Genomic DNA, 21,472 nt, shown 5'->3' with positions numbered 1-21,472 from the left:
GGTTCTGCTGGTTCTCATGGTTCTACTGGTTCCAGTGGTTCTGCTGGTTCTCGTGGTTCTACTGGTTCTGTAGTTCCCGTGGTTCTCATGGTTCTGCTGGTTCCAGTGGTTCTGCTGGTTCTCGTGGTTCTAATGTTTCTTCTGGTTCTGTAGTTCCTGTGGTTATCATGGTTCTACTGGTTCTAGTGGTTCTGCTGGTTCTAATGGTTCTCTCATGGATCTGCTGGTTCTAGTGGTTCTGCTGGTTTCAATGGTTCTCCTGGTTCTAGTGGTTCTAATGGTTCCAGGTTCTCGTGGTTCTGCTGGTTCTATAAGTTCTAATGGTTCTGCTGGTTCCAGTGGTTCTGCTGGTTCTCATGGTTCTAATGATTCTGCTGGTTCTACTGGTTCTGTAGTTCCTGTGGTTCTGCTGGTTCTAATGGTTCTGCTGGTTCTCCTGGTTATAATGGTTCTGTTGGTACCAGTGATTCGGCTGGTTCTTATGGTTCTACTAGCTCTACTGGTTCTGCTGGTTCCGCTGGTTCCAGTGGTTCTCATGGTTCTGCTGCTTCTAATGGTTCTAGTTGTTCTAATAGTTCTGTTGGTTCCAGTGGTTCTGCTGGTTCTCATGGTTCTACTGGTTCTTGCAGTTCTCATGGTTCTACTGGTTCTGCTGGTTCCAGTGGTTCTGCTGGTTCTCGTGGTTCTAATGTTTCTTCTGGTTCTGTAGTTCCCGTGGTTCTCATGGTTCTACTGGTTCTGCTGGTTCTAATGGTTCTGCTGGTTCTCATGGTTCTGCTGGTTCTAGTGGTTCTGCTGGTTCTCATGGTTCTGCTGGTTCTAGTGGTTCTGCTGGTTTCAATGGTTCTCCTGGTTCTAGTGGTTCTAATGGTTCCAGGTTCTCATGGTTCTAGTAGTTCTAATGGTTCTGCTGGTTCCAGTGGTTCTGCTGGTTCTCATGGTTCTGCTGGTTCTACTGGTTCTAATGGTTCTGTAGTTCCTGTGGTTCTCTTGTTTCTGCTGGTTCCAGTGGTTCTGCTGGTTCTAATGGTTCTGCTGGTTCTCCTGGTTATAATGGTTCTGTTGGTACCAGTGGTTCTGCTGATTCTCATGGTTCTACTAGTTCTACTGGTTCTACTGGTTCTGCTGGTTCTGCTGGTTCCAGTGGTTCTCATGGTTCTGCTACTTCTAATGGTTCTAGTGGTTCTAATAGTTCTGTTGGTTCCAGTGGTTCTGCTGGTTCTCATGGTTCTACTGGTTCTCATGGTTCTACTGGTTCTTGCAGTTCTCATGGTTCTACTGGTTCTGCTGGTTCTAATGGTTCTGCTGGTTCTAATGGTTCTGCTGGTTCCAGTGGTTCTCATGGTTCTGCTGGTTCTAATGGTTCTAGTGGTTCTAATAGTTCTGCTGGTTCCAGTGGTTCTTGTGGTTTTAATGGTTCTGCTGGTTGTGATGGTTCTACAGGTTCTAGTGGTTCTGCTGGTTTTAATGGTTTTTCTTGTTCCAGTGGTTATAAAGATTAAAAGTATCAACATTATCAAGGTGAATGGGTAAATGATTCCATAATCGGATTGCTCTTGGGAAAAAGGAGTGCGTACATATAGGAGTCAATTCTCAAGGGTAATTGTAGGAATTTCCTGCTACTATTACGGGTGAGACTGGAAGCATTATGAAGGATGTGATTACAAGAGTAGGATAGGGTTGGGCAGTATTTCAATATTCAGTGTTGCCTATACACATGCAATGTTATGTTCAATATTGAATGCTGCAGCTATTTTGAAAATACCGCAATATCGTTTGTGCAGTATTATTGTACAATTGCTAAGTGATGAACTGTAATGACTATACTAAGAAGCCTTAATCGTTATTATTAGTGCTTTACAGTGACCACAGGACTGATACAGACACTACAGAACTGAACCTAGAACCTGAACACTAATGGCCTGACAGCAACTTGTGCATGTCAGTTTCATTTGCCCATAATAATGCACCGAATGACTCATACCGGACATGGCAATGATTACAGTAATCGCATGGTCACCTTATTGCAATAATCGCAAGTAGAACTACCAGTACCACCCAACCCTACACAAGGGCTATCTATGCATTGATTGATAATTTTATGAAACACTACGGAAGTTGGATTGTCTCTTTGCTTCTCTAACAATTGCCAATCAAGATAACTGATGCACTAGAATAACAGGAATAATCACTAAACCCAAATCTGGCTACTTTCTTTTGAATCATTTCTATTCAGTGAATATGTGTAGTAACCAGATAACTACAGCATATTCAGTAATAAGGCGGATGTAAGTCTGGTAGCATTTAGTTTTGACATCCTGTGAACACCGTCCTAAATTCCTTCGGAAAAATGCTAGGACAGAATTTGCTCGACCGACAATTCCTGAAATAGCTATGTGCGGACCAAGAAAGGTTATGTGAAATTGTTAGACCAAGGTAAGCACTCTCTGTATCACGTAATCATTTAGCTTGTTGTGGTAAACAAGAGGAGAAGCACTGTGAAAAAGGTGGGATATAAGATGGTATTTCCAGTGGCTTATTGAATACAAATAAGCCTTAATATAAACCCTGTATTATACTCACGTTATACTTTAGTATAATGCATACTATACTATTACATATATGGTTTCAGTTTATTTACCACATTACCTGAAATAGCTTATATCGAATATAATGCCCACACTATACCATCATATATATGGTTTCAGTATGTTTAACACATTAACTAAAACCTTACATGAGATTGTTGGTATAATACAGGCTATATCAAGCTTTTGTGTATTCAATAAGCCACTGGAAATACCATCTTATATCCCTCTTTTTTCACAGTGAAGGTCAGAGTTCTAGTGGTTCTAATGGTTCCAGTGGTTCTAATGGTTGACTATATGGGTACAGTTGACCTGGGGATGACCAAGAACAGGGATTTGGTGACTTGCACGGGACCCTAGTACTTTACAGATCACCGATTACGTATAAGTGCCTACTCTGGGAAAAGAGTTAGCATCAGCCACTCATTCTATTATATATGTCATCTGCTAATTAGCACCGCCATAGAAAAACTTTATATCACATAACTATTACCAAGCTTTATACGTATCACAATCACTTGTTGGAGATTTATCCTATTATGTTTAACTTGAGATACGTGCAACATAAACTCATGAAAATCATTCTACGGCTCCACGAAAGGTAGGGAACAATATGGAAACTACTTCTTGTCCATTCTACTGTTGATTATGTAATACGTATTAGTAAGGGCTTAATTTTGAAGACCTGATTGTTATTTTAATAGCATTCCATGGCTGGCACATGTCCCTAGAAATCCACTTGTGACAAACGCCCTGAACAAGTCAGTGGTGTGTAAATGTGCAGGTGTATTGGTGTGTATGGCTATCCATTCATGGTGAAAAGTGAACGCCAGTGGTGTGTGAGTACAGAAGAATAATTTTCAAAAATTGGGTCACATTATACCATGTAAAGCAATATCTTAGACAATCTGCACTTGTACATAATGATGTTATAGTGTTGTAATAAGGGTACAGTGGTGTATACAATCACTAGACTATTGACTATTGAGCATGTACAGGAGTGCTGCACTCAGACGTGTTATGTGTTAATGGTTGAATTGTGGCCACAAGTCTTGTGATAAGTGAACAGTGAGCTTTACAAACTCAAAATGTTGTGGCAGCCTACAAGTTTCAGCGACCATGCCTACTAATCTTAAGCATCCAGCAGTAGTACAATGTTATAACCTGTTAGGCATGAGCAGCTTTTATTTGCAGTGTAAAACATGTTTCCAATAGTTGAATTGTCTAGTGTTTGTGATATACGTTCATATTGTGATACGTATAAAGCTTGGTAATAGCTATGTGATATAAAGTTTTTCTATGGCGGCGCTAATTAGCAGATGATATATATAATAGATTAGTTAAGAATGAGTGGCTGATGCTAACTCTTTTTCCAGAGTAGGTACTTATACGTAATCGGTGATCTATAAGGCACTAGGGTCCCGTGCAAGTCACCAAATCCCTGTTCTTGGTCATCCCCAGGTCAACTGTACCCATATAGTCAACCATTAGAACCACAGGAACCATTAGAACCACTAGAACTCTGACCTTCTCCTCTTGTTTACCACAACAAGCTAAATGATTACATGATACAGAGAGTGTTTACCTTGGTCTAACAATTTCACATAACCTTTCTTGGTCCGCACATAGCTATTTCAGGAATTGTCGGTGGAGCGAATTCTGTCCTAGCATTTTTCCGAAGGAATTTAGGACGGTGTTCACAGGATGTCAAAAGTAAATGCTACCAGACTTACATCCGCCTTATTACTGAATATGCTGTAGTTATCTGGTCACCACACATATTCACTGAATAGAAATGATTCAAAGGAAAGCAGCCAGATTTGGGTTTAGTGATTATTCCTGTTATTCTAGTGCATCAGCTATCTTGATTGGCAATCGTTAGAGAGGAAAAGAGACAATCCAACTTCCGTAGTGTTTCATAAAATTATCAATCAATACATAGATATCCCTTGTGTAGGGTTGGGTGGTACTGGTAGTTCTACTTGCGATTATTGCAATAAGGTGACCATGCGATTACTGTAATCATTGCCATGTCCAGTATGAGTCATTCGGTGCATTATTATGGGCAAATGAAACTGACATGCACAAGTTGCTGTCAGGCCATTAGTGTTCAGGTTCTAGGTTCAGTTCTGTAGTGTCTGTATCAGTCCTGTGGTCACTGTAAAGCACTAATAATAACGATTAAGGCTTCTTAGTATAGTCATTACAGTTATCACTTAGCAATTGTGCAATAATACTGCACAAATGATATTGTGGTATTTTCAAAATAGCTGTAGCATTCAATATTGAACATAACATTGTGTGCGTATAGGCAACACTGAATATTGAAATACTACCCAACCCTATCCTACCCTTGTAATCACATCCTTCATAATGCTTCCAGTCTCACCCATAATAGTAGCAGGAAATTCCTACAATTACCCTTGAGAATTGACTCCTATATGTACGCACTCCTTTTCCCCCAAGAGCAATCCGATTATGGAATCATTTACCCATTCACCTTGATAATGTTGATACCTTTAATCTTTATAACCACTGGAACAAGAAAAACCATTAAACCAGCAGAACCACTAGAACCTGTAGAACCATCACAACCAGCAGAACCATTAAAACCACAAGAACCACTGGAACCAGCAGAACCACTGGAACAAGCAGAACCATTAGAACCAGCAGAACCATGAGAACTGCAAGAACCAGTAGAACCATGAGAACCAGCAGTACCACTGGAACCAACAGAACTATTAGAACCACTAGAACCATTAGAAGCAGCAGAACCATGAGAACAAGCAGAACCAGCAGAACCAGTAGAACTAGTAGAACCATGAGAACCACTGGTACCAACAGAACCATTATAACCAGCAGAACCATTAGAACCAGCAGAACCACTGGAACCAGCAGAACCATGAGAACCACAGAACCAGTAGAACCATGAGAACCAGCAGAACCATTAGAACTACTAGAACCATGAGAACCTAGAACCATGAGAACCTGGAACCATTAGAACCACTAGAACCAGGAGAACCATTGAAACCAGCAGAACCATGAGAACCAGCAGAACCATTAGAATCAGCAGAACCATTAGAACCAGCAGAACCACTGGAACCAGCAGAACCACTAGAACCAGTAGAACCATGAGAACCAGAAGAACCATTAGAACCATGAGAACCAGCAGAACCACTGGAACCAGCAGAACCATGAGAACCACGGGAACTACAGAACCAGTAGAACCACGAGAACCAGCAGAACCACTGGAACCAGCAGAACCATTAGAACCAGGAGAACCATTGAAACCAACAGAACCATGAGAACCAGCAGAACCATTAGAACCAGCAGAACCACTAGAACCAGCAGAACCATGAGAACCACGGGAACTACAGAACCAGTAGAACCATGAGAACCAGCAGAACTACTGGAACCAGCAGAACCATGAGAACCACGGGAACTACAGAACCAGTAGAACCATGAGAACCAGCAGAACCACTGGAACCAGCAGAACCATTAGAACTACTAGAACCAGCAGAACCACTGGAACCAGCAGAACCATTAGAACTAGCAGAACCATTAGAACCAGCAGAACCACTGGAACCAGCAGAACCACTGGAACCAGCAGAACCACGGGAACTACAGAACCAGCAGAACCATTGGGACCACTAGAACCATGAGATCCACAAGAACCAGCAGAACTACTGGAACCAGCACTACCATTAGAACCAGCAGAACTACTAGAACCATTAGAACCAGCAGAACCATGAGAACCACGGGAACTACAGAACCAGCAGAACCATTAGAACTACTAGAACCAGCAGAACTATTAGATCATAAGAGGCATCAATAATACGATTTCTTTGTATTTATAAATACTTATCCTACGTATTTCGTGACTTTTATATGAGGAACTAACCAAAATTTGCATGGGGGCATGTGCATAGACCACTTATTTATTTATTTAATCCATCTATAAAAGTACAAAACTGTATTTTAAAATTTGTAGATCCACCACCATAGCTGGTGTGTCCTAGAGCTAACATACAACATGTAAGTATAATCAGATTAGTGCCAGGTTTGATACATATGTATGTGGATAGCTAGTAGATAACAATACAACGTGTTCATTACTTACACTCTAAGAGGGTAGACTATTTTGTTTTTAAGCATCTTTTGTAGATGTTGTTCTTCACCACCAGTAGTGACCATATCCAACAACACAAAATCAAAGGCATCAGAGAAAGCAAACAGTCCATATAAAGTAGCATCAAGGTAACAGGAATTATGACAGCCTTGAATTCCCTTAGTTTCAGTATGTTTACGTACATCAAATTTCTCAGGAGGAACAACCAGTAGCTCTTTTTCATCATAAATATACAGCATGGCTTCTAATGCTACAGGTAAGAATGACAAGGTTCATGCAACATTTTATAACTATTTTGTAAGGACCTTAACTTCCACGTGTACATAAGTTGTCTAATTCTCACATCATATGCATTTTATGTAATTGCCTGATATAACAATACCATAATACTAATGTGTACTGCCTGATGTTCTGTGATATTCCCAACTGTATAATGATTATGCCTGGTATTGTTTGAACCTAATTGTCAAAATAGCCTAATAGAAAAGTCGCACAGAGTAAAAGCGAGCTCTTCTTGGAAGTGGGTAGAGCAACTAGAGATCAAGATACTCTCTAATAGAACAGTCACTGCATTGTGAAGTATCCTACTAAAACAGTTTGCCTAGAGATTAATGCATATAAAATATTAAGCATAATAAGGGAGAAAAACAGAAAGTAAAACAGGTGAAGTACAATACTGCTCAAATGAAACATCATCTTGTAAGAGTGCAAGCGATTAAAAACTGGCTAATTAAAGGACGTGGCACCATTTTGCTAATGAGTATTCATTCTATTTTCTTTGAGATGAATACTTGTGAGTAAAATAGATGCCACACCCTTTAATTAGCAAGTTTTTAATCGCTTGCACTCTCGCGAGATGACATTGAGTGGTACATACTGTATGTAGCACAGTCCTACGTACGTATGTATGTACACACATGCATACATATACACATCAAGAGTTAATAATATGGAGAGGAGAGTATCTAACACTACCTAGATGATTGCACAGATATTAATGGCTTCTTTTCCATGTAATGTGTAGATTTCTAGTATTAGTTAGTTCCTTACTGTTAGCTGCATGTAGGGCTGAGCGATACTACCGTTTTAGCAACACATCGCGATATTTTGAAAGTATCGATATCGCGATATTTTGTTATTAACTATCGTGATACCATGCCTGTACATTACTGTCATTTAAAAATCCATTTGTTATGCAGTAGTTGGCTAAGAATCCTTGTAAATGATAAAGTACACCCATCTGGTTTCCCCTGCAAAGAGGTGTGAACACCATAACAACCTCAAAGCATGTGTTGCAATAACTGTTACTGTAAACAAGGATGATAGTGGCTAGTTTGCTATCACCTATAAGGACTTCCTGCAGGAATGCTGAGCAATACATTATGTGGCACCAGCTATGATTTGACTTATTTGTAAGTATCGTGAACTATTGAGTATTGTGAATAGTGGCTTTAGTATTGATTGTGATACTAAAATGGCAGTATCGCATGGTGAAGAATGTTCGAGAATATCATCCTACTGAACCAGCAAATCATGAAGACCGAATAAAGAAATATAATGGACGGTGCTTCTTTAAATTACAAAACACTCAAAGGCAGGTTTTGCTTGTTAACATGGTGACACATGGCCGAATGCAGCTAAAAATTCTGGGTGGTCTATTAATAGTTTTTCAGATGTGCTCACAGAGGTATCCTCGAAGTTATCAGTCATGCTCACGCTCTTGCTGGCCAAAAGTTGAACACATGCCATCGTGTCTTTATGGTTAAATACGAAAATATGCTAGCCAGTTTATGCTACACAGAAAAGTCATTTAACTTTAGCGCAATCATCTGCTACAGGACTATATGGTGTTAGATACTCTCCTCTCCATATTATTAACTTTAGCACACATGTATAAGCATGCTGATTGAATAAGCAATATATGTAAATTGACTGAAATGTTGATATACTATACACAAAAGTCATCAGTATAGTACTGTACACATGAGTATGTCTCACGGTTTAGCTGTCCTGTTGTATCATTTACATCAACAATAAATCTGCCATCAGGTTGTAGCTCAGAAATTTGAATTTCACCACACCCACCCAGTTCCTGCATATAATCAATAAAATATCAGGCATTGTGTACTTTGAACTAGCTAGCTTGGAGGTTATAACATACATACATAATTCTGTATATGTGACCATCTCAGCAAATACCTGACTTGTTCGCACAGCTGTGTATAGAGAAAATGGAAATTTTAAAAATGATAAAATCACACATTCTACAAAGAAAAAATACGAAAGTTTTTAATGAGCCATTACTCGGAGAAGGAAGACTCAAACTGATCAAAACTATACACTATCTTATTCGCCTGCTCATGGAGAGGTCAAAAATATTTGTTCTGTTTCTGTAGTCCAACAGTATGTGTGTCACATGCATTTGTTTACAATGCAGTAAACGTAATTAGCAAGATTGTTATCATTTCTTCAACTAAACTGCCTTTACACTCATATGCATAAATGACCACAGGGCTAACACTATACCTTGGCTGATTTGCTAAACCATGATGAACACATTAAGCCAAATTGCAACATTGTAGATTAATGCAAACAGAAGTTATGGCTGCGAATGTAAACATCTGTAGTTTATTTTCAGTACTGTATAGAGGGAACCTTTGGCGGGGGAAAACTTTGGCAAATTTGGCAATTCGCTATAAATTTTTTTCGCCAAAGTTTAATGCCAATTACTCGTTTGGTGCCTGAGATTAGCATCTTCACAGCTACAGATTGAGCTTGAATTCGCCAAAGTTTATTTCGCCAAATGCGATTTTGCTTGCTATTCGCCAAAGTTTACCTCTATACGGTATACCATAAAAGCAGAAAATTGACTGGGAATTAAATTTGGCGGTTGGCGAATTTTAACTGGAATTGTCAATTTAAATCCACCAAACAGCTGGCCAGTTACATAACTTTTAAGTATTATGGTTGCTCTGAAGTGCACGTATCTTAACTCATGGCTCTTTTGAAGTACTTCAGAGAATAATGACAGGTTGCCATCTAAATTACAAGCTAATGATCACTTGACCGTTAACGATATTGAATCAACAAATAAGAAAATCAAGCTTGAGATCGAAAACGCGAAGAAATCTAGGGAAACACCCGTGTCGTACACAACTTACTCTGACGAAGAGAGGGCTGAGATTGCAAGATATACTAATGAGCATGGTCCAACAACTGTATCCAAACATTTCTCCAAAAGTTTCAGATTTTTCGTAACAGAGGCATCTGCAAGATGCTTCAAAAAAGAGTATTTGCATGAGCTAAAAGAATGTATAAAGGCTGGTAATACAAAACCGATCAAAAAGCTACCCACGAAACATCAGGAACAACTGCTTTTATTCCAAGAAGAAGCTGATTGCACAGTACTAAGTCCCCGAGGTCTGCTGGTTCTTCAGTCAATATGTGGGTGGTCACAGCTGCTGCTGAAGCCACTATACCTAGGCGATGTCCAGGATATTTGAAAGTGCAAGGGGATCCTTCAAGGTGAAGAAATCCTGGGCTAAATCTCCTCTCTTTAGAATGAACTTTGTAAGACAAAAGAGCAGCAACATAGGTAAAGTGGTTCAAAGTGAATTAATCTACCTCAAAGAAGGTTTCTTAAATGATATTTGTGTAGAGGTAATCATGAATGGTATACCAGATGATCTGATTTTCAACTGGGACCACACGGGAATCCATTTGCTGCCAGTTGATGACTGGACGATGGAGAAGCAGGGTAGCAAGAATGCAGTTATCAAGGGATCAGATGATAAACCACAAATAACTGTTGTTCTGGCTGCTACTTTTACAGGATGCTTTACGTACCCACATATATTGTATGAGGGCAAAATCAATAGATGTCACCCAGTGGTTGAATTTCCTGAGGGTTATGATCTGTCACACACTTCAAACCACTGATCAAATGAAGTGTCAATGATTCAACACTTAAATAAGTTTTTTCTTAAATCAAAACGAGATATGCACTGAAGTTACCACAATCCCAGCCTACCCTGGAAATATTTGATGTATTTAAAGGACAGCAAACAACTAAATTTAAAAATTGGTTATGTGCCAATACTATTTGATTGGTGGTGGTTCCAGCTAATTGTACCGACAAGCTACAGTCGATTGACCTGGCCATGATTAAACCACTTAAAGATGAAAAGCAGCGGTTTAAGATTTGGTATGTACAAGATTTGCAGACAGTTTGACAGTGGGGTACCTGTAATCAGCATCAAAATAGATGTACGGATGAGTGCAAAAAAGCTAATGAGTGCAAGTTGGCTGATGTCCTCAACTGCAGAAATCTGTAGTAGGTCTCAACTTGCCAATAATGGATTCAGGCATGCTGGAATAACCCATGCTTTGCAGATGTGAAGGTCTTCTGATACACTGTGATAATTATGTGTGCTTGATTGATAGTATAAACTTTAGTTGTGATTTTGACACTGTACCTATGAAGAATTACATCTTATTTAACTCAATTTCACAGTCATTTCATTAGCTACCATATGATTATATTCACAACATAATTCACTACGTAATTAACAAACTAGTGACTAATAGAGTCTAAAACTTATTCATTGTTCTACATTGAAGGTTAGACAAGTCCTTTCTGCTTTGTTCTTCATTGATTGTAAGGAACTGAAGGGAACCAGAAGTATATCTTTAAGAATTGTGAAAGGTGGTTGTGCATCACTGAGTGTTCATAATCACTATACAGCATGGCTCACCACCATAAGCAATGGTAACCATCATTGCAATAGCAAATATACCACAGTCAATAGGTGTTGGTTGCATTTCTGTGTCCATGTTGATACTTTTAGTGTCTTCTCATCTCTAACTAAAGTTTTTACTGTTTACAATTCCTTAAGATCACTATGAAAAGCTGAATCACAGACTTTCATACTGCCATCGGAGCACTGCATTGTTGATAACAATATCCAGTGGTTACTATGAACCAGTAAAATTTGTACCCCATTTGAAGGTAAACTTTTACCATGTCGCTCTGCAACAAGAGTTGATTTGATGCCCATTAATAGATGGGAACTGTTTTTTCAAAAGTGCCTGTGCAAATGATATGTGTTTGTCTGTTAAACAATGGCCACCACAAGTAAAATGGCTTTGTTATATTTAAACGCAGGGTACATAATTCTGTCAAGGCAAACCCATTTTTCAGTCTGTTCATCAGAATTGGAAACATCTGAGTCTCCAATAACAATAGTTGGTGCAGTTGTAGAATTTCATCACTGAGGTGAAAATCTTCATCCTTATTGTATGCGACACATGTATTGGTAGGTTTGACTGCAGCGGCTACATTGTCAACATCACCTTCAGCTGTAGAGTTTCTGTAGTAGCGGAAGGCTTACAACTAATTGGTTTATCAGGTTCTTGCTTAATTACACTGACTTCAGCTTCAACACAGCAACTTTGCTCATTTTGTAGTTGTTTTCGCATACGGTTATAAACTTTCTAATGTTCTTGATTTCTTCAGTAGGTTCTTGCAGCAAGTATACACTTGGAAATATCTTCTCACTGTAGCAGATATGCGACCACCCAACTCAAGAAAGAATGAAAATCCTTGTGATAAGTGACATGGAACATGACCAACAATTACTCCTCTATGCACCCCACTTACAACATTGTCATCGTGAAGATTATCTGTTTCACGACTGTAATTGACTACTTCACCTATAGATGCATCCCAGATAGTTTTGTACTCGTGGTAACCTCAAATACAGCTGTAATAGTCAAAGGTATCGCTCAAGCTGCCGTGACTATTGCTAGTACTTTCACATGACTCCATCACTAAATACTTGCTATAAAGATACGATAGCTAGTGTGACGCGTACATAATTAGCATGGGAAAAGTAATTAGTGCGGGCCCCTGTAGAAAGACGAATCATTAATAATATTCATCAAATACACATTTTGTTCAATTTGCCAAATATTTTCCTATCAAATTTTCTGCTTTTACGGTAGTTGCTGCACAAATCAATTATTTTGCTCTTCCTACTGACTAGCACTATAGTTCCAAAATTACTCACTACAGAAGGCTGTGACCCATTCCTTGGACACTGCAGATAATGCTGAGAAAATAAAAAGCTCAGAAGTTTTGCAAACAAGTCTGGAATTTGCTACACATATTCTCTCACTATGTAGAAATAATATATGTGTATGCAATAGTTGTATCATGGGCCCTTGCCTGATATGTACTAGTGTAGTTATGTGTTAATGGTTTAGTGGTGACTACAAGCCATGCCCATATTTTAGGTTTCTATGTAGTACCAGCCACTTGTCTCAACTGTATACATAGCAGTAGAAACCTGGTAAAAAATGAGTAGCTTTTTGCTTGTGGTATACATACATTTTAGTGCAACGCCAAATAGCTTATGTCTAGCCTCCCCCACATCACCATTATACAGTACTGTTGTACTGTATTTGGGCTTTTCTGGCTAAATGTATCACCCTAAAACCAGCCTCACAATACCTTCATGGCACCTTGGAAGTATTGGTTAGGTATAACCAAGCCTAAAAGTGCCTTCAGTATGACGTGAAACACTTCCAAAAAGTTGTTTAAAATATTCGTGGAATTTTCTACTGACTAACTGACTACCTGACTGATGCCTGACTGACTGCCTGACTGATGCCTTCAGACAAGTATAACTTTATAACGGCTAAGACTACGGCATAACTTGATAACAGCTAAGGTTACTGGCTTAGTTTTTTTACTGTTCAACGTCTCTTCAGCTCAATTGGTACCTTTTGGCACGACATACAATTCATGCTTCATGGGCTTATCTGTGTCCTCCTTTGTGTCCCATTTATCTTTGTTAACAGTGCAAAGTGTCGATTTGCAGTAGTGCTATGTGACAGTTTCCCTACGTATGACAGGAAACGTCTTGAGTTTTCCATTGTGATTAATCGATTGTGGAGGTCTTTTGCCAAGTGCTTCTGATTTGTAATGCTGTGTAATGGCTGAACATAGCTGAGAATGAAGTATAATGGCCACTTCAGTTATTCATAGTTGGTGGACACATTCAGACGAAATCAATAAGCGGCACTGAGCCTGGTGCCATTCTTTCTGGCATGCGTGAGTTCACCAGCAATAATGATGTTACAAAATAGCAAACAAACAAGTATAGTATTAATAATTTTAAAGTTTGGTTAGGGATTAAAACAGCAGTGAAGCAAGGTCGCGTACACCCTGAGATATACTAGTGGACATTTAATCCCTAATTCAGTTGTGGGTATATATAGATTAAGGATATAATGTCTTCATGTGTAGGTGACCTCCTCTTGTTTCACTACTTTGTATTTCTATGATCCATAATCGAACTTTATACTTGCAATACTACACAGTGCAGTGGATATCAACACCAGTTTTGATTTAAATAATCAAAACCGATTTAATTGGCTAGTAGCCATTATTAACCCAATAGTGATTATTGAACCGATTATTGGTGCAACACTGTACATACATCCTTGTGTTTGCCGCTCACCCACGTTCTCGGGCACATGATACAACAGATATGTAACATGCCAATTGCAGGTTACTAGCCAGTGGTGGGCAACTAATCACCCAGGCAAGATACCACTGATTTATTATATAGACTAATTTGTATAATTTGATTATGAGCCAGCAGCAACTAATGTTGTGACTACATGGACATGAATGGGCAAGTTCTACAAGTATCACGGAAATAAGCATTTTAAAGCTGCGCGGCATTGTTTAAAGACAGTTTACAACATTTACTAAACATCTAAAGGGGTAAGCTTTGCTTTAAAGTGGTTACCTTGTGTCATTAGAAAAGTGGGCATGGTTCATAATCAAAAATATGATGAACTGTTTGTGTATATGCTTATGCACTAGTTCTCACCTTAAACCAACGTTTCTCAACCCATAGGATGGCAAGGGTGACAATAATTTCCATCTGAGTGCTGTAGTGCAAATTGGATGTATGGCTTTCATCATGTGAGTAATAATAAACTTCCACAGTTGATTTTGGCTTGAGGTTTTTAATAAAAATAAACTGGCAGTACAGTTCCCACATCAAGGCCACGGTACTTTATATAATTACCATAACCAGTCATGGCTTAAGCCAAGGTTAAGATATCCTGAAAGTTGCTTTTGAAGTAGGTGGCTTCATGGTACATCTGTATAATGTACCTAATCCATATAAGCATATACACTAAACCTTGGTGCGCTTCAATTTATATAGCGAAAATTTGGATATATCCACACATTACAAGAAGTTATAAACCTCACAGCTTTACAGCATAGACACACCACACCACCAACAGATATAACTCAAACGTAACATGTCAATGCCCTAGTGTAATATCTGGCCCTCTTTCTACTACTACAATATTAATCATATCACCAGCTTGTTGTATCAATATTTTGTACATTGACATACAGAGCATGCGTATAATAAGGCTGCTTTTATTAACATGTATATACATTTATAACACCAGACATAACGAATACATCTCAGCAGTGAGCACAGTACTCACCCATTCAACACTTGCACATTGTTGACTACAACCTGGAGACATCATCAATTTCTTTATCGTTCCATATCGTACTGGATTACCATACTGGACTGCAGAGCCTACTTCAAATTTGTATGCTTTTAAAGTAGGTGAATTTACTGAGCCTATACAAAAGAATTTGTACTAACCTGCAATACAAAATTCATAAGCAAGTATCAAAGCATAAATATGTATACACATGCAAATAAATCATCACTGATTTTCTAATGTACTTTCCATACATTCAATCTTGTTGGCAAATCTTTCATTAGAATGCAACTGTAAACTTGGAAGGTATTCATCTTCATTATTTTCTTCCTGTTGCAGAAACATTATCAAATCAATAATGGACTAACATAAATGCTTGCTGACATACATTGTATATGTACTATAAGTAACTCTGATTATCTATAATTCTATGTATTTAATTACGTTATGATGAAAAACAAGAGCTTACCACATTATTATCATATGAAAGCCCCATTTGACAGATTCTATGTGCAAATCTCTTTGCATAGTTCATCCATTGATGTTTATGATGAGTTAGTTGTAAATGCTGAGCTGCAGGTTCCTTTGGTACTAATTCATTTTTTGTCACGGCTACATACAGTACAAAAGAAATAGCACACCAAAGGCTAAGGCCAAAAGCATCTCTATATGTGATCTGATTTATAGTCCTAATTGTGTACAACAAGCACACACCTCACACTTACATACGTAGCATCACTATATGCCATTATAGCATACTGTACACAATAGTTATACAAAACATATGCAAATACATAACCTGACAAAGCTTCTTCTTCACAGCCAAATGAATACACTATCACAATTTTCATGTACTTATAATATGGCTGTATTGTTACTAACAACAATTACTAACTAATGAACTACATGAATATTAGATCACATTTATATAGTGCTGTGTTAGAATTATTACAGTATAGAAATCAGTGCATATAATATTTAAGGAATGTACATATTACATGTAAGAAAACATCTATTCGTACATGTGTCTTAAATACTGTACCAGTAACAATTACTACTGATAACTTTCACTATAATTATAAAAAAGTTCACATGCACATACTTCTTTGGTCAGGTTTAAGTGACAATAACAGTTGAAATATTCCTCTTCCTGGCTGTGATTCAAAATATTTCATACCATCACAAAATCCATCACTGGCATCCTGAATAACTTCATCCTACAAGTATGTAGTAGTGTTATACAGTATGACAGCATTGTGTATGGAAGTTTGGGCTTTTTCTAGCAAAAAAATATCACCCGTAAACCAGTTTCACAGTACCTTGCTGGCACCTTAATTGACAATATTTTGTAACCAAGCCCAAAAGTGCCTTCAGTACAACCCCAAATGCTTCCAATATATTCTACAAAATTTTACAAGTAATTTATTATTCAATGAAATTTTCTACTGAATATCTGTATGCCTGCCTTCACACAAGCATACCTCAATAAAACAGCTAAGGTTACGGGCATGGCTTTCTCACTCTTCGACGTTGCTTCAGCCCAACAGGTGCCTTTTGACATAGAATGCATACATGATGGACTTACTCATAACCAGGGGGTTCGAGTGGTTCGGACGAACCCCCCTCCAGGATTACCAATTTTAAAAATAAGTTTTAAGCTGGTGTATAAGGCATGGACGCCCGAAAGGTAGAGAGGGGCTGTATGTAGGGCACTGAAGGCTGCTCTGAGGTGTTAACTAAAGTGGACCCACCTCTACACAGCTAAGATCTGGGTGGGGATGAAAATTCACAAAAAGATCATATATTCTAATAGAACAGTCACTAAAATACTCTAATACAACAGTTACTCAAATGCTCTAACAAAACAGTCACTCAATTACTCTAATCTTTCATGGTTAAAGCTTTCAAACAATTAAGACCAACCTCTTCTATAATGTGCTTATGTGCTATACCTATTTTTCAGATATGTAGTAATGGCTAAAATCATCAGATTTAATAGCTACTATTATTCGTAAAGTGTAGACAACCCAAACTATTAATTTGTGGCTCCTTAATGAATTGTACTGATGTAGCTGAAGAGGTCTGTGTTTTATATAGCTGCTAGGTAACAAATAGTAGTTACTGCTTAGTATACCTAAGAAATGTTTGTGTGCATGTAATGCTCTTGATTGTTCAGTTAAATGTTTAGTTATTGGGATAGTGTTTACCAACTAACTATATAGCAAGGAAGTTCACAACAAAAATTATCTGTATGAGTATAATATTATTTGCAAAGTCCTAGCTCTTTCACTGATGTGCAGGGGTGTATATGGGTGGGCATGCACAGGGTTCTGGAAACCCCCCTCTGAAAATTCAAGCTAAAATAGCATTGATAAAGGACTAACCATACTAAAATATGGGAATCACCACCAAATATGTGAACCACATTGGAAAAATGCTTTTTGTATTTAGCTATGTACTGTAAACCTACTTAGTCTCTGTCCTAAAAAACCACAACATTGTACAGTATAGTCAAGAAGTCACATGTAACTTAGGTGTGACACAAAGGAATAATAGTTATTGATTGAGTAGAGGAGTACTGAGCAAAACACCAATAAGTAGATAGTAAATGGATAGCTTCATGTGTTGATTATTTCAATGTATAGAAGAAATGTATCTAGTTATAGGTACCAAAATTAACCGAAACATGTGCAGTTGCTGCACATACTGAAGTTGAGATTAACTTCAAATTATACAATATGTTGGATTTGAAGGGATTAGTCAGAATTATACACTTACAACTGCTCTTTGGAGTCATTAGTGTGTACTATTAATTTTAGGCCAGTTAGGAGAAGTCAAATAGTAAAGTGTTGTCAGCGGCTGGGGGCTGTGCCCCCAGATCCCCACTGCTGTTAATGCCTACCATGTCAAAGTTGAACCCCCCTTTGACAAATCCTGGTTACGGGCCTGTTTTGTTCTCCTTTGCATAGTTATTTCCCATTTCTTTTTGCTGACACCCCAAGGTGTTGATTCATGGTAATGTGTGACAGCTTCCCTAAATTTGTAAATGGGAATCATCCGCATTTTCTGTGGTGACTGGATTGATTGCAGAGGCACTTCTCCTACTGTTCTTCAATGTGTAACAAGCTGAACAAAGATGAAAGTGAAGCGTAATGGCCACTTTACTTTCGAGTCAGTAATTGACAGTTTGGGTGTGTTTTCAGACAAAAACATTACCTCTGGTGCCATTTTTTCTTTCCATGTCGTATACCTGTCATAATTTCACCTACACCTGCAGATATATTAGTGAACATTTAATCCCTAATTCATTCATAGGTATAGACTGAAATGAAGTAAGGATTAGCATATCTGTAGTTGTGTACAGTAGGCGACCTCCCTTGTTTCCCTACTTTTTTCTATGATCCCCAATCAAACTTAAAATTCCTAAGTTTTCTTAATACTTGTAAAATGAATAACATACAGTATACAGGGTAGCAGCCATTTATTTATAATTACATGTATACCACATAATACAAATTTACTTTAAATGATTGGTACTTAAGGTGCATCTCTAGTGAGACATTAGCAGATAAATACGCTAGCTATGTAACGAATTGTAGTGGGAAAGATAGTAGATACACATAAAATTTCAATCAGCAGAACGTATACTTGCTGGAGAATAAACTAAGAGAGAAGGGTTCTCTATTGATGATACTAAAGTGAAACTGTAAAACAAGGTGTTCTAAAAGAACTAAATCTATATGACAAAACAGTTCATCATTTCATCTTTAAGGCCAACTATCATACTATATACAACAAGTTCACAGAAAGACATAACACTTCTTATTTTCTTATTGTGATTTAACATCATCCACTACTCCAGCTTGTTTCAGTACTTTTTATTATATGCTATGGTCCCTACTCTAGTTGAAAATTCCAAATTTTTCTGTGTACTTGTTTGTTAACTTTTTTGTAAAATTGACTTGGTGAACCCACACATAATGGCACCGCACACCCCAATTATCATCTGAAAAGTGAAGTATCCATTATGCTTCATTTTCAGCTATTCCCAACCCGTTACACAGCATTTCGGATCAAGAACTATTCGAAAAACACTTCTGCAATCCATGCAATACCAAAAGAAAGAAATGGCGCCATGCGCCCCAGTTATATCAATTATCATCTGAAAAGTGAAGTATCCATTACGCTTCGTTGTTGGCTATGTTCAACCCGTTACACAGCAGTACGAATCAAGAACTGTTTGAAAAGCACCTCCGTAATCAGAGTAGCCACTATGAAAAATACGGACAATTTCCATTTTGAAGGGAAGCCATCACGTGCTACCGCAAAATCAACACTTTTCACTGTCAGCAAAGATGAATGGGACACAAAGGAGAACACTGGTAAATCCATGAAGAATGCATTGTGCGTACTGCGGTATGCCAAAAGGCACCTCTTGGCCCGAAGCGACATTGAACAGTGAAAAAGTCAAGCCCATAGCCTTAGCCGTTATCAAGTTACACTTGTCTGAAGGCATCAGTCAGTTACTTACTTACTCAGTCAGTAGGAAATTCCATTAAATTATTATTTTTTCTTTAAATTCCGTAGCAACTTATTGAAAGTGTTTCGGGTCGATCTGAAAGCTTGTTTGGGCTTAGTTTTACCTAACCAATACTGCCTCATCATCGTCTGGGAAAATTGAGGCTGGTTTTTGGGTGATATTATTTTGCGGGCCACGCCTACTCCTTTGTGGTCCCTACTATATAGTTACTATTGTACTGCATGATACTAAAGTAATTTAAAAGAGGAACAAAATTTACAAATGTCATCAACACTAACCATTTCTATGCCACCATACATCCTTTCACCTTGAGGAAATTTTCCCAACCACTTGATCACTCCGTACTTTGGTGGGTCACCATATTGTATAGCAGACCCCACTGCAAGTTTGTGTGGATTTTGATCTGTATATGAAAACATTAAATGAATGTCAGTTAGATACATAACTAAAAGCTTTATGTGAAGTAGCCCTCCATAAGGAAAATTTACATACGTATGTATATTAATGTGTGCAATGTAGACTCCATGTGAAACCTATACAATGTGGGATTTCCTAATACGTACATACACGTATTGACTTTATCATAAGGGACTTAAACCTTTTTTACAAAGATCAGTATGATGTGTCAGAGTGAAGAAAATTTAACTCATTTGGTAAGCATTACTTAACATCTAACCACTACCAGACAATCATAGTAACCATATATCATACTAGGATCACATACATATGTATGCTGTATGTACGGAGATGTCTGTACACACCTTTTGGTAGTTTCTTAGGTCTAGGTCCTTTATAAGGTAGCAACTTTGTCAACTGTACAAATATTCTTCTGTTCGATGTAAAAGTGTAATACTCAACACCAGCCCAAAATTCATCGTTATTTTCTTCTTCAATTTCTTCATCCTACGGTTAAACATAAATAAAGGTAGTATGTGGAAACTAAGCTTGCACATAAGTATGGACATACATATAAAAATAATTATGTCTCTTAAGTATACCTTACACATACTTTGACTCTAGACCTTTAAACAATGCAGAAATCCACATAAATAAAATGGCACACAACTCGGAGATCTAAACAAAGAAGTTGCAAGGGTTCATGAAGTCTATTAGGTCTTGTAAGGCTTATAATTTGTACTTTGTTAATTACTTGACTTATTTGTAAATCCTATGTGACCAAATTGCAAATCCTTGTACTTAATGAACGTGTGCGAACCATTGCAAATACTTCACTACTTTTTGTGCAGAGTACTGTACAAGAAAAAAATGAATTTAAGAGTCATAGAAATAAAATGTAGTGAAAACAAGGGAAGCCACCTACACCACTAGTAAATGTTTAATCCCTACTGCAGGCTATACCTATAGATTAAATTCCCAATGACCTTTCAGAGTATAAGGTGGCCAAAGAAATCCTTGTAGAGTTACTAGATAGGTTTTGTCATGATTTTTGTTGCGTCATGAGTCCTCACTAAGGAGCAGAGGATGAGGTGGGCAATAGATAGACTTCAAAATGGACAGAGATGTTATCCGATGGATCCAAACCACAAAACAGTCTGTTAGAGGCAGTTCATAGGCTGATATCTTACAAAACAGATGTACACAGTTTATTACACATTCAACACCTAGTTTGTCTGTCCAGAGTGTTTAAACCCTCTACTTGTTTTCATATGG

General features: G+C 38.0%; 1 protein-coding gene across 1 annotated transcript in view; it reads right to left on the bottom strand.

The window, feature by feature from the left end:
* The window catches only part of LOC136263647 (ubiquitin carboxyl-terminal hydrolase CYLD-like), a 28,399-nt gene extending 7,581 nt beyond the window's left edge, over nt 1-20,818 (bottom strand). The window contains exons 1-8 of the mRNA XM_066058288.1: nt 20,563-20,818; nt 20,080-20,204; nt 16,364-16,478; nt 15,731-15,873; nt 15,516-15,591; nt 15,256-15,398; nt 8,716-8,809; nt 6,709-6,967 (exon numbers count right to left, since the gene is read on the bottom strand). Of these exons, the coding sequence (XP_065914360.1) occupies nt 6,709-6,967; nt 8,716-8,809; nt 15,256-15,398; nt 15,516-15,591; nt 15,731-15,873; nt 16,364-16,478; nt 20,080-20,100 (851 nt within the window). The 5' untranslated portion in view covers nt 20,101-20,204; nt 20,563-20,818. The remainder of the gene's footprint in view (nt 1-6,708; nt 6,968-8,715; nt 8,810-15,255; nt 15,399-15,515; nt 15,592-15,730; nt 15,874-16,363; nt 16,479-20,079; nt 20,205-20,562) is intronic.
* Between the last annotated feature and the right edge of the window lie 654 nt (nt 20,819-21,472).

The sequence above is a fragment of the Dysidea avara genome, chromosome 8 (genome assembly GCF_963678975.1).
Source record: "Dysidea avara chromosome 8, odDysAvar1.4, whole genome shotgun sequence".
In the NCBI taxonomy this organism is placed as follows: Eukaryota; Metazoa; Porifera; class Demospongiae; order Dictyoceratida; family Dysideidae; genus Dysidea; species Dysidea avara.
The sequence above is the reverse complement of the archived record's forward strand: the minus strand, read 5'-3'. Positions and strand labels throughout refer to the sequence as shown.